This window comes from Acanthaster planci, linkage group LG02 (assembly GCF_054643075.1).
Source record: "Acanthaster planci isolate LZ-2023a linkage group LG02, COTS_SCS, whole genome shotgun sequence".
NCBI classification, from domain to species: Eukaryota; Metazoa; Echinodermata; class Asteroidea; order Valvatida; family Acanthasteridae; genus Acanthaster; species Acanthaster planci.
Window position 1 is genome coordinate 28,441,989 of NC_141778.1, and position 14,882 is coordinate 28,456,870.

The window sequence follows — 14,882 nt, forward strand, 5'->3', positions numbered from 1 at the left end:
AAATCAATTATTTATTTTCTCATCTACTGACTGAAACTAGGTCCTGATCCATATTTTACAAGCAGCCAAATGAATTGAAGAGTACATGGTCTTACTTTGGGATCAACAAGATTAAAAGAAATTGAGTAGTGCCAGATTCCACTGGGCCAGGCAAGGTCATGTTGAAAAAAAGGAAATTTAAAATATGTAAATTACAGAAGATTACTTGGAAACTTTAATTATCCTGGAGACCCCAAAAGCCACCACATACTTGTGGACTTTTTTAATTGGAGATACCTATGAAGGACAGGAAGATTGAGCCCACCTACTAAATATGAGGTGCTAATAGAATATGTGCCATTTGATTCCTCAGTGGTTGATGATCTTAGGGAATTAAGAAAGGCTTCTGGCAAATATTTTTGGGACAATTTGTCAAATTATTAAATCGGATGCCTACATTTTAAAACTAAAACTAAACTAAAATATAATGAAGAATTCAACAACTTTGTATCAATGATCGACGGGACTTTGGCCATGGGATAACATGTAGGCCTACATGAAATTCAGGGTCTGAAGATTGATATTAAAAACACTATGCACATCAAATGTTGATTAGCCTTATCTGTGGTACATCCACCATGCTCCCAAATGTCAGATTAAAATATGACTTTCCACCTTTTAACACTTTGAAAAATAAGCCGAACAAATCTGCATTAAAAGTACACATCAGGTACATGTGTAGTGCTGTGACTTTAGAAGAGGGACCTTGGCGTTCCTCCTCCTATGGTGAGTTTGATTTCCCTCAGGGAATACAAGCTCTTTGTCAAGGCTATTGCTGTTGTCATTGACCCCATGCCTGTTCAAATAAATCCAGCTCTCCCTGCTACAGTATCCAGCAGTGCTGAACTGGATCAAATTTGGCAGTGTTTAATGTCATTGAAAGGAAACCAAATCCTCACATGTACTTTGTACAGACGTAGCCCTGAGAATGGGGGATGCCTGAAAGGACAATAATTAAACCTTTTTAAGGTTTAATACTGAAAGAACTTCTATCAGTTTGATAAGCCTAGGTTCATACTCATGAAAGAGGTGAATGAAAATAACACTTAGAGACGATGCTGCAACATTAAATTAAACGAGAGGGGAAAACAGTCATCCACAAGTAACAGCTCAATATAACGGGAATCCTGAATCTAATAATTGAATCCAAAGTATCAGTGGGAATGTGTCTTGCCACTACACATGTGCACATTCAACCCATTACAGTTTGTTAAAACCATCATGTTAAAAGTTACAGGGATGAATATAGAAACATTATACAGGGGCAGAATTTGTACATGTGACCCACACAACACATTTTCACTACTGTTATTTAATGGGTTTGTGGTGGGCTTTACAAATAAATAAATAAATTTTAAAAATTCAAAAAGCCTTTCTGAATTCCCAAAAGTTACCCTCAATGAGGGTAACTGAGCCAGCCAATCTACAGGTGCATACACGTACATGTAAATCATAGTTCTTACATTTCTGTTGGAATGGTTGGGTTGTCTTTGCTCCTCAAAGTTGTGTGTTTTCCTATTTCAATTAAAATTTGGTAGGCAGTCATGAGCTACTGTACACTTAGGCACTTCATAAGGCCAAATTTGGAGTACAGGTTCTGTTCAATATATGTGGTGAGTCAGTGAAGGGTTACTGTCTGAGGCAGGAGCTAATCTCTATGATGCGTTGATTAAAAAAAAAAACGACAACAAAAAGCCACAAGACACCTGATTCACGGGGTTTTTGCTAAAGTACAGGCATAGAAAGAGGGTCATTCCTCTCCAGTCAGGAAATATGAACATTGTTTTACATCCAAACAGGCAATGTATCATGTTAACAAAACTTTCTTACTCAAACATATGGCTACACATACACGTACATGTACGTATACTTCGTGAATACCCAGCAGAATATTTTAAGTTTTGAACATTTTTTTAAATTCGGAAAAGAAAACTGGTGGCAGAGGATGGAATTATGAACTGATCATAAGAAAATTTATTGGGAAAAGCATATGTTGATATCACAAATATGCAGTGAAATGTATTCCTCAAGGGCTACAATGTCACTTGCCTTGGCTATTATTCTAATATAATTTCCACTATTAAAATCCACGTGACCTTAGTTGAGGTCAAAACCACAGTGGCATCGATATATAGACCAAAACACATTTTGATTTAACTTATGGACAAACAATAACAGGCATGCACTGTAATCATGTACCAAAAGCAATGCCAAGGATGTTAACAGAAGCTTAATCAGTGCAGCAAAGTAAACAGCGCCATTGGATTAATTAGACCTTATCACTGAAGCAACAATCCTCTCAGAGTAAAGTAAATTATAGTTTTCATTTCTGGTTTTAAGATACAGCTCTGAAATAAGTTTATTGTGATAGATTAGAAGGGATCCAACACTATAATTTCAGTAGCACAGCTGAAGTGTTTACGAAGATCTCAATTCCAAACCCAGGGCAAAGTACACAAACATGTTATCATCAGTTCAAGATCAAATGAGGGCAAAAAGGAAAGGGTACATATATATATTTACAGCTAACAGCAAAAGAGCTCCAACTAAAGCTACACTTTTCAGGTATGAAATGCACAAAATAATAACTCTAGTGTACATGCACACTGAGTAATGGAAATGTGCAATATTCACTTTGAATCCCTTTCCACAAGATTTCTCTTCAATATGTTGAACATTATCCTTTCACTGATTTGAAAAAAATTACTTTTCTTTTTAGGGGCAAATATACATGTAAATATCTACAACCAAGGACAAAAATACACATTCATTGGTAAGCCTAACTCCCTATTTATTTTATAGGCCACACAAAGGCCACAGAAAGGCTAGCAGTACTGAAGAATTCAGGATTGAGAGGATTAGAAAGGTAAAAATTCAGGCTTTTACCCAGAACGTTGGATCATCACTGTTGTATGTCACACCATGGTCACATTGAACCAAATTTGAGAGATCAGTGGGGCCATTTCTAACAATTTGTGTAAACCTCCGAACAATAATACATATCACTTGAATTGATTTTCATACCTGCATTTCTATAAGGCACAGGAAGTTGTAATTGTGATGGACAGCCCCAGGATATGGCTGAATGAATACAAGTACGGTAACTGCAATATGGTCAGTTTGGAGACTTTTTCAAAAGTCTTTTTTCATTTTGTTTTCCCATTTCCTCCATTTTTTTCTTTGGTGCATGTCCTTGGTACCTTTTCTACTTTCAATATGGGGGTAATGGTACTAATTGGAGTTGGAAAAGGTCTCCTTTCAGCAGGTGACACTTTACAGCCAGACTGACCTTGTGGAAGCTGGCTAATTGGGTCTGGCTTTGGTTAGCCAAGGGACAAAACTGAAAGGGAAGTCTTTTTTTGTTAGAAACGAGTTAATCTATTCCAAAGACTCCCACTGCATGCTTTTAATAAATAAGCTTTCATCTGAAAGTATCTAAAATACAACTAAAAACACACCTGATTTAACAAACTCAGAGAAAATCTATCATTTTGAGGAGAGAGGACGACAAAATGTGACATGGAGAAAAAATCAGACCTAGGAAAATGGAAAAGAATGATACAATCCTTTCCCCCAAAGAAGTAAACTGTAGATGGCAGGATCCAATCTCAGAAGATAAATGGAAATGTACATGTGTGGAAAAATAAGGTAGCGATGATCATTCACATCATAAATTAAATGGCTTCTTTACTCCATGCTCTCTCATTTTCCATCCATTTTGTGTGTTACTTTTTACTCTTATCTGTAATATAGCCAGTCACATTATCTGTTTAAATGAGCAGGAATGGCTGATGATGTATGACACTGAGGAGGGAATTCACCAATACTGGTACATTTAAAAAGAGATGCAAAACTAAGAATGGTGCCCACCAGATGGAATATTTACAGACATGACATTTGCAGTTTGCACGTAGTGAAAACAGTCTTCTTTCGCCTGTGATGAATTCAAGGTTCTTGCCAGTGCATAGATTAAACATGGGGTAAGGAAATTTGTTTCCTTCAAAACCTCAGTGCTGGATTCTGAATATTCCTAAACACGTGGATGTTTGTGATAGTGGCATGCAGAGCAACAAGGAAGAAATTACAGCAACAACTTCTGCCCTGAAAAAGTATGATTTAGAGTCAATTATGCAACCCAGCAGCCACATGTACATGTACCAACCCTTTTTCTTGACTGTGGAGTTTGCATTGGATGGTATACATGTACAAAACTGTTGTTGTTTTTTTTACTTGCTTTCTTTGAAAGTTCCTAAAATTGATTAGATTACCCCCCCCCAAGTTTTGCTGCCAATTACATGTCTTCCAACAATAGGGTCAGATTGGAAACACATTCTTGGGGAGGGGAAATTTTTTTGTACTGGTTGAGTGGGTACTGAATTACGTGTAAATTTCAGCCTAGACTATTTCCATTTGTGTTACCAAAGCTACACAAATCAGGGGTGCGAGTGGCCACTTACAATTAAAGCTGAAAACAGCTAGCAAAAGGGTGAAATGTGAAAAGTCCCCATATATTTGTGCACAGCAGGTGCACACAAAAGCCAAAATTGATGGTCAACATCTAAACAGAAATAAGCTAAAATCAGCTAAAAAGCTAAATTTTCACACCTCTGACAAAGATTGCCACACAAAGTGACAAAAACATGCCTTATTAATATGCACAATGCAGGTCACGAAGGGAAACTGGCAGGACAATGTACGTATATCACGCTGGGTAATGAACCTTGTGTTGCAGGAAATTTGTGAAAACTTGCTTATTTCAAATACAAGCAGTACAACCCCCAAAATAAATTCATTAACACGGAAAATAGACAAAAGGGGTCAAGTTCTGTGAATTAACTTGCAGAAATCTTCTTTCTCCATCAACGTTTTTTGACCTGCAAATGCAGTGCAACGTGCATGTTGTGCAATAAGTTTATTTGGACAGTCAGATACATGTATGGATTTCCATCATGTCTTCTCAAGCAATTTTAGTGCAGCCATGGTGGGAACAAGTCAAGTTTTTCTTCACTGATTAGCATTACCACTCAATATCGCACAAAGTGACAAAAACATGCCTTATTAAAGTGAAAAATATTCATTGTTGGCAATTCCACATTTTCATCACTGCGATAGTGAACTGCAAAGGGAACTTATGAAAACCATGCAAGTTTCTTCACTGAAAAGTGAATGTAAATTTAAGGCAGCACACGAATACATATAAGTGAAAAGAGGATGTTGAGAGGCATTTTGCAAACAAAGAAAAGACAACAAATTTTTTTTTATATTTAACTTGCTGATAAAAAGTTTGGGTTTACACAGTACAGATGAGTGGGAAACTAGAAGCAAAACATTTTGGCAGGGTGGGGGCTTTACATATCCAAGTTCCTACCACATTGTGAATACACAATTCTTTCACAATGCAATTGAGAGCAACCATTTTTCTGAAAATCTTGGATCACCCCAGAACGGTGATATTTACTGTATTATTGCATGATGACTCATGACCATGCCAGAAGTAACATCACTGCATCTCTTGATATGTCTTCTAACTGCTTTAATCTTAATTGCTACTTAATTCTGACAATTTTCTCTAAATATTTCTGTGAATCATATGTACCATGAGAGATGACATAAATTATCAAAGGAACACTCTTCCATGGATTGAAGAGTAACTATCAACACAAACAGATCACTGGCAAAAATGTTCCTGAAATACCATTTGGCACTGTTCCAACACTTCAAAAGAGAATGTTCAAAAGCATTTCAGCACTTTTGAAACCAACTTCAATCAGTCAGATGCTACATGTAAAAGCTATTATCATTTGTTGTGATACCAAAACAAAAAGTCTGCCACACTGTCTGCATCAGATGGCGCCTGTACAAGGCATATGACAAGATAATGCACTGCCAGAGAATGGAAAAGAACTGGACAGAAATTCCAATGCCACCAATGCAACAAGTTCATACTACCATTCACATACTTGAGCAGTCTATTTTCTGTTGACAATGCAGATATGATTTTTGTGCCAGGTGTCCGGGTAAATATTATCAGTTTGTACTCAAGGGCTAAGTTCACATAGCTCAGTTGCTATGGACTGCATGTGACATCAACCAAATGTGTTTGCATTAGGTTTTCTTTGCAAAAAAAAAGAACGGGGACCTGTTATGGCATACTTAGGCACATTAACCCCAAATGCATGCATCTCTCAAAAGAGAGATGCATGTGTTACTGTACATGTGCAGTATGAATAACAAAGTTCTTCGTTGGTGCCAGACACAAATGTATTGACCATTTTGGAAAAAAATCTACAAAACAAGTCCCAAAAAACATTGTTTTGTGTGCCTCTGTGAAAAACAGACAAAATCTATGTTACAAGCCTCGTACAGAGCGTTATATGTACATGTAGGTACATGTAAATGTATGTAAAATCTGCTGTGGATCAATGGTAGTGGAACAAGTTTCAAGGTAAGACCTGTTGTGAGATCATCAGGCATCATACAGCCACTAACAGGCCGATCATTTAAGCCCCACCCATTACAAAAAGTGGGAGGCCACCTGCCCCTTGGCTTCTGCAGCTAGTGCTATGAGTAGAAGCACCCCCTCACCTGCAATAACTGCACATACATAATACCATACTGTGCATTCCCACAAAAAGTGGTCATGCATGCTCCGCACAGTCCGCATACAATGCAAATAGCCCTCCGCACACATGCGATCCCAAAGGACCACCTTTCTCTGCAAAAGCATGCCATGTGTTGTTCGTGTGTAGTGGAGTACATAGCCTCATGTAGTATGGGAAGTGTACGACTGCACCTAAGCTAATGTGGCTTTTTCTCCTCCAGTACCTTCACTGAAAACAGTCTCATTTAATCTGTGCCTTTAAAATTCGGCAAAGTCCAATTTTCTATCCCAAAAATCTTGAATTTACTGAGCCAACAAGTTTGGCCATGCAAAGACAAAGGGAAAAAAAACATAAAAATGCTCCAGATGAGGGACTCCACCGAAGTAACCAACTTTGTAGCAAATTTCCAAATTTAAGGGATATGTTAACAGACTGATTGAAACTCTTTTAAATTAACTCAGTGATTCAAATTAAAAATACGGAGTGACCAATTGCAGTATTTCCTTATATTACCTTCAAACATCTGTGCATACTGAGGGAAGCCTGCTGCCCTCAACCACTGACAAGTCTCTGCAGCTTCAATTTCTGTAGGAACAAAATACAAAGAAATTGACTCAGGTTTAATAAAACAGTTGTCTCTTTACTTGAGAGTACATGGATACTTAAATATGTTACATTCAGCATAACACAGGCTTGCAATGCCTCCTAATACTTGCAACAAATAGTTTGTATGAATACTGGATAAAACAATTCCCAATGGGATTCACAAACACAAAAATTCCCCTACAAGCACAGCACATTCCTTATCACACCACATCACTATAAATTTCAAGAGTCTGTTCCCATCTTTTATCAAGTTTAAAAATCCTAGAGCATACAAAACTGCAATAAAATGTTGTATCATGGCAAATACTATCACGCATGTATTTCACCTTCTAGCATGCGGTTTTGATGGAGAAGGTAATAAAATTTATTTGTCAGGAATCAGTAGACAAAGGGACATTCAGAATTTGAATTCTTCCTTAGAATTTGAATCTTTAGAATTTGCAGAATCTGCTTGCTCTCAGTAAGAATGGTTCAACAAGCTCTGAACTCGTTAGCATCAGGAGAACAGCTAAAGAAGACTTCTCTACAGACTGCTCTGAGCAATGTTGATGATCTAGACTTTATCTTCTACAAAGTAGAGCGTGGGAAACTATTTCCTCCCTGCCAGGGCATCCATGAACCATCTGCCTGAATGCATCATGCTGAGGTGATAAAATCAAGATGATGGCATGTTGCTTCATACTGGCATGATTTATCTTGTGATAGCACTTCAGCCAATTTATGGATGGAATGGGTAGTTTATACAGTAACCTGACCAGTATCCAGCATACAGTGTTTGTACAGCAGGCCAGCTTGATATGATCATAAACTAGTCAGTGCTGACCACCACAAATTCACTTTTGATTATTCTTTTTATCCCGAAGTGTTGTTGAAATCACAGAGCTTTACATATTAATGAAAACTTGAAATCAAGTCAGAGCCTGTGCCACAGCATACATGTATGTGCCGTGTTACCTGTAGCATATAATAACATGCAGGAAAGTTCAGTGCGATTTCAGCCCCAATATGTGTGTGGGTCTTCTGCCAATTACTGACTTGAATAATCTGCAAGCTTTTGTGGACATATATTGAGCTGGCTACCAAAACTGGACAAAGCACTCTGGTTGGCCAAGAATCATGATATGAATATTTATTAACAGAGCAGTTAGACTGGTTCAGATGATATCATGTTAGTTACCACGCACCACAGAATAATGTGGTGTGTGTGTGTCCTGTAATCCATGAGGCTGAATATCGTCAGTTGTTTTCACAAAGTGACAAAACCCCAGAAAATCTAACGTTTTTTGATCTGGAGTTTTTCCTACCATTTTACTTCCTTTGATCCAAATGTTGTTCACTTTCCTAGTAACTGTAAACAAACAACTAACAAAAAGCTTGGTCTCTGTATTTCTCTGTTTTCAAAAAGTGACAAAGAGTCACATCGTTTGCAGGGTAAAAATAGAGACAATATACACGATCCCTGCACGAGTCTGTGTGTATACACATGTAGGCTGCAAACGATGTTGTACATGAACACCACGCACATGTTGGAATGTAACGGAATGTAACAATTTTCCTCAAGGGCATTTTTTTTTTCACTAAGTGACAAAAATGTGTATAATGCAGTAGGAAATATATAAAGACCTCTGGTTTTTCTGTTCGCGAAGAGAAAAAACTTTTATTCCTTTTTATTAATAAATTATTCTGTACTAAGACAATATATCTGCAAACAAGTATGGATTAGCATTTTGCACATCTTGCATTTCATGACTTTGTAAAAAATTCCGCAATCCGTAACATAAACTTAATCAAAAATGTGCATTGAAAGGGCTTGTATTTTCAAACGCGTTAATCTCGGATTGTCCGTTGGCAAAATGTTGAGGTTTCTGTCACTTCATGAAAACACCGACGATATATGGGACACATTTCCACACTCTCATCTACCACATCGTTTCTTGGTCATTTCTTCAGGCTTCATCATGTTCATATGACACAATGACATTGGAGGAAGGCAGTTACAAAGGGAAAAAAAGAGATTCCATTGACCATGGCTAGGGAAAATTGGAGATTACAAACTTTAAAATTAGAGATATTATCAAGAAACTGACGCACTAGCGGTAAATTATTCTGTGTTCTACAAGTACGAGAATGATAACAAATTAATCTTCAAGCAAACTTGACACGCAGTAAAGATTTTATGGGGCCTGATGCAGGCAAACACACCACCTTTGAATAGCAAATTTTGCAGTTGAGCATTTTGCTTTTAGCCTAAAAAGAGTGCATTGTGTTGAGTCAGAATAGAGCAATATGCAAGATTTGGTATGAAACGTGCAATACAGTTTTATATCACACTGTTTGTTGCCATGGATCAACCAATCATCTTGTTCGAATGACACAATGGTGTTGGAGGAAGGAAGTTACGAAAGGTGTAGAGATTGCATGAATTGGAGATTTTGAGTACTTTGGAACCCAAAGACATGGAGGCACACACACTTTCTTGGAAAGCGGTGTAATGTTTTTTTAGAACTTCAGTTTCTGTTACAGCACTGGTCCTCTTTATTTGAAGGATAGTCAAAACTTGATTCAGACATACATATTGTACTACTTAATTTAATATCAAAAGGAAAAATACGTAACATGAAAAAGGAACTTACGGTAAGACAATACACAGTGACAGTACAGTCAAATTGATCACAGAACATACATGTATATGTATGTGTGCTGTGCAATGTTTCTGACAACTACCAAAGAGAAATATGCCAACTTACAACAAATTCAATGAAGCTCTTCTCCTCTATAGCACCATTTGCAGAATAAAATCACGGTGTAACATTTGAGCTGGAATTCATGTTTCCAACTCATTAAAGACTTTATTTCTATTTTACAAAATTTAAATCTCAATCTCTGGCCCACTGGCATACATGTACAAGTGCATTTTCATTGACAAGTTTCACATTACCGAGACATCAAGTGCAAAACAATCCAGGTGCTTTGAGTAGTTTTCCATTTCTTTTTTCACTCACCTTTCCTCCATGAAGTTTAATCTTCATTATCTATCAGACTGTGTTTGTTTGTTTATTTTGTTTGTTTTTTTAAATAATTACTCCTGATATTGCCAACATCCTAGTACATTTATCCACGGAATACAAGTGTATGCATGCAATGATGAAACTTGCTGACTTGGGCTGTCTTTCTGTTTTTCATAGTAATGCAGAGCATTATGACAAGTGTGAACTATTTGAACATTCCCTTTCACTAATACATGTACTTCAAAAATTAAAACATCTGATAATTCCAGTCTCTTGTAATGCTCTTGAACTTACCATCAACTTACCACTGACAAAATTCTCTCCCTTTACTCCACTTTTTTTTTAAACCAGTGATTTATTGGCAAGGGGAAAGGGTTACCTGGAGGGGTCAATGCCACGGGGCAGGAACATTAACTGATGTCTATCGGGGTAAAAGGCACAGGGGAAGACCTAGCCCAACTCAAGACTCAACAACTGGGCCCATTACAAGCTGAACAGCTGATATTTTACACAGTCCTGTCACATTTCTCTGGTGTTCTGCTCCAAACAAAAACCAGTACTACAACAGCAATGCCATAAATCATGTACATGTACCAGTCTAATGAGATCATGTAGGTACTTGTACATGTACATGTACATGTAGGTTTGGTTATACATGTACAGTATATTGGAAGAAGGGCACAAATTAGGCCTGTATTCACCATTTCACTTTTAAAGGTCAACATGATACAAATTAAGGGTCAAGAATGTAAATTTTCATGCACATCTATCAGTGTCAAGCAAATGCTTTGCCTCAGTTAACTGATACAAAACAGAACTATCCAGTAAGAACCTGAATATTAAGGTGTCTGCATTTGAGGAAGAATTTGTTGAACATGACCACCATTGTAAATAATCACAAACCTCTGCTAACTTAAAAACACTTCAAGGATTAAATGAAATCTCATGCAAAATGCTTACGTGAATATTCCAATACGAAGGATTCCACGAATAGCTGCAATCCTTGACTCCAATTGTGGCAATCCATCAATATATCTTTAGCGTATGATAAGGATTCAATTACATCCACCTTGCTTAACACCTTGGGACACTTGATACAATAGTTGCTCAATGAAAGATCCTATTGATACACCCTACTACCAGTTGCAAGGCAGGGTATGCATAATTAATGAGGGAAGGTCATTTACCGCATACCAAAAGCATCGATTGGACCTTGAAATGCTGAAGATGATGCCCACCATTAAGAAGCTTAATGATTTATTTACCTTGTTAGGATAGATTTTTCTTTGGCTCAATTGACAAGACACAATTGAACCAAAGGGCGAACAGGCAATGGTGAGTTTTGTATATGTCACTGGAAATGTATCACTAATTAATACGGAAAGAGATAATGACTTTATTTTTCTTTCTATTATTTTAGGAAATTCACTGCCTCGTAAAAACTCACTCTGTGCCTCATTCAACCCGCGAATAGAACTGCTAAAGTTAATCCTGTCCAAGGAAGAAAACTGAGTTCTTTGGGGGTAAAGATTTGAGCATTTCATTAAATTCATAAGCTACATATTTTGGTCTTCAAAATTTGCAAAACCAATACCCCAAAACTGAAGTGGGCTACGTTCTACAATTAAAGGGAGTTGTTACTCTAACCCTCAAAGAGCAGGAGGAGGGGGGGTTAGAACCCCCCCCATTGATTTTTGCTGATAGCATCTCCGGGATTAATTTCTGCAAGCTAATACTTTATGACAATTTTTCCCAATGTATTAGCCTCATTTTGACTCCAAATTTGTGAAAATTGGATGTGGCGTTCTCTCTCGGTGAAGAATTTTAGGAGGCAGGGTGAAGTATATGACCACTGACTTTGTACACACCATTGACTTTGTACACACATCGTACAAAGGCAGAGTGAATAATTAATACATCATAATTATGCAAAAACTTAATCAATTTACATATAATTTCACACAGACGATATGTATGTATGCCTCTATGACACTGCCAAATTTCATTGAAATACATTATTGTATTGCCGAGATCTGGGGGGGGGACAGATTCCACACTCCCCGCTGTTAGAAGGCCAAAAAACCCTGGCTCTTTGAGGGTTAAAGACATGCATCATGTAATGTCTGATACATCCATTTGTGGCATGGTAGATGGGTTTCCTTGTCACTTGTTGAACAGATTGTCACATTAATGCTCAGCAAACTTGCAGGATACAAGAAGGGGCAACACTCAGCAGATAAGAAGCAACTTCCACTTCCAGCCAATGACATGCACACAATATCATATACATTCAAGTTCCTTATGCGAAGTAACCCAATCATGAGCTGTGTTCATCATACACCCCCCACCTTTCCTCATAATTGCCATACCTGTACCTGTAGTACCTGTACTCATGGCAAAGACTTGTTACAAACAGCAGCAACGGAGCACTAACTACCTGAGTAATGGATAGACAATTTGTTTGGTATGTTCCACTCTGATTAATTCTCATGGGTAACACTGGAAATGAAAGTGGTAAAAGTTACCGCATCGTATGTACTGCAAGAGCAGGCTCTCCCTTCGCTTCCAGTCCTGCTCCCTCATATCTTCACTGCTCCTTGATCGCAACATGCAGAAAATTCCTAGGCCACAATCTACACATTGACCAGTTATACATGTATGTTCATGTACATGTAGGTATTGAACAATCCAGCACCAATGACAGTAAAGCTGGCTAACTGCCTTGCTCTGAAGTGACTACCAGCAAATGAGTAAAGGACATCTCTGGCTGAATGAAGAGAGAGCGTGGACTATTCCCAGTTAGTAAATAGAATCACTCCCTCCGGAAGTGTGTGCATGTGCTCCCAACACAACCACAATGACAGGTAACAGTAGTATAGAAAACCACAAACCGAAGGCTATAATACAATATCTACAGGAGGTGCAATAACATACTGTGGCACTCCAGAGAGCCAATGTCTATGTGTTTGTATGGGGCAATGCAAAACCAAGATACAGCCAAGCACTTATCTGGTTTTTATCATGTAAATGATCCGAGGACAAAAACCTAGGCAGTAGTAAGTAATGTCCGAAGAATGCAGGGTGCAGTGTAAAGTACAGTGGGCAGGATGAAAGGAACCGATCTTGCATGACAGAGGGTTCAAGTGCAACAGCGTGAAGAGATCAATACACCGGTACATGACAGGATATTGTTTGGGGAAATTTTTACTCATGTGGAATTCCAGAAAAAAAGAGATGTCTGTGGGTGAACTGTACTTTAGCATGGTTAACAACAGTGGCTTGTTTGCTGGAGGTAAAATTTGTTTTGCTCATGGGAAATTTTGCTCTTGGCAAAGGAATAGATTGATGAGGTAACATCCATTTTAGTTGACAGTTCAATCATAAGCATTGTAACACCTACAAAGGATAAAACAAGCTGAAATAATCCTAAGAGACCATTTCTGAAACACTCTCTATGGAAAGAACAGAGCTAAATGAAATGAATAAAAATGGTTGTGCCAGGCTATCACTGCAACCTCCCAATAAGCATTCTTCTTCAAACAGTTGTTTGAAGTGGTCAAACTGCTTTTTCAAGTATTTTTGAAACTTACTGTTTTCACATTTTACTTACGATGCATTGAGGGTTGTTAATGTGCTCTTTAGGAGGCACAATATGTCCAGTGTTTAATTCATGCTTCATTTTCAATTTTCCAAGAGTGCTACCAGTAATGTAAAATTCATTTGAATCCTTTTCTTTTTTGGTGGTCACTCTACCTCAGTAAATTTCTGTAAATAGTCATAATCTAATCATGGTATTTCTAGGTGTGATTAATGATGGATATGAGTAGCACAAGATCCTGTATAATGATAGGTCCTTCAGAGAAGTACATGGTAATATCCTTTAAGGGTGCATGTGGAGGACGCATGTGTGGTAATCAAGTTGGGTGCATCATGTTAAGTCTGTAGGTCAGATGCATTTCAGAGTGTGTGTGTGGGCGTGTTAGAACTTTGGTGTGTTGGTATGGAAAGGACTAGTACATTTGGCTAGGCTTCAGCTAAATAAACTGTTTACCATCCACTTTCAGATAATAGCTACTTTTCATCTGTGGTAGTGATCTACAACTATATGAAACCTTGTGACAACTGCTGGCTTTGCATCAAGGTCATGCTAAATTATCGGAAATCCTGATCCCATTGGATCCAAGGAAGTTTTACACCACAAACATGATTGAATATGGGGCTAAAATCTTTTCTTTTTTGTTTTTACAGTGAGCACTGCAGGAACTTACTTTTTTACCCAGCATATTCTTGTTTTCCAAATAACAGATACCCTTTTTTATTTTATTTTATACTGTGCATAGTAGTTAGTGCTACATGAGATAACAAAACTTAAGCACAATGACAAAAGTGAAACTGTGTGAGAATATAAGGAACATCAGAGTTAAGTAAGGTTTTCAATAAATGTCAAGACTCAAACTTAATTATAAAACATGTCTGTGTGACTGCTTTTTCCAATTCGATTTCTATACAGATTTACGTTGCATATCATTTGTACCTCCAAAATTGCATTTTTAAAGGAACTTAACAATTTATCGCATCGCAGTGACATTGCTGGAATATTTGCAGTGAGTACTAAGATACTGCTGGA

The 14,882-nt window shown here is 37.6% G+C and overlaps 1 protein-coding gene across 7 annotated transcripts in view; it reads right to left on the reverse strand.

The window, feature by feature from the left end:
* Window positions 1–14,882, reverse strand: part of LOC110977239 (rho GTPase-activating protein 7-like) — a 144,356-nt gene that overhangs the window by 40,011 nt on the left and 89,463 nt on the right. For 5 of the 7 annotated variants that reach the window (XM_022231180.2, XM_022231179.2, XM_022231182.2 and 2 more), the window contains one exon: window positions 7,155–7,226. In XM_022231180.2, coding sequence (XP_022086872.2) covers window positions 7,155–7,226 — 72 coding nt within the window. Of the gene's footprint in view, window positions 1–7,154; window positions 7,227–11,215; window positions 11,427–12,780; window positions 13,244–14,882 lie in introns of those variants that run through there. The other 2 variants (XM_022231183.2, XM_087133083.1) reach the window with 2 other exon arrangements.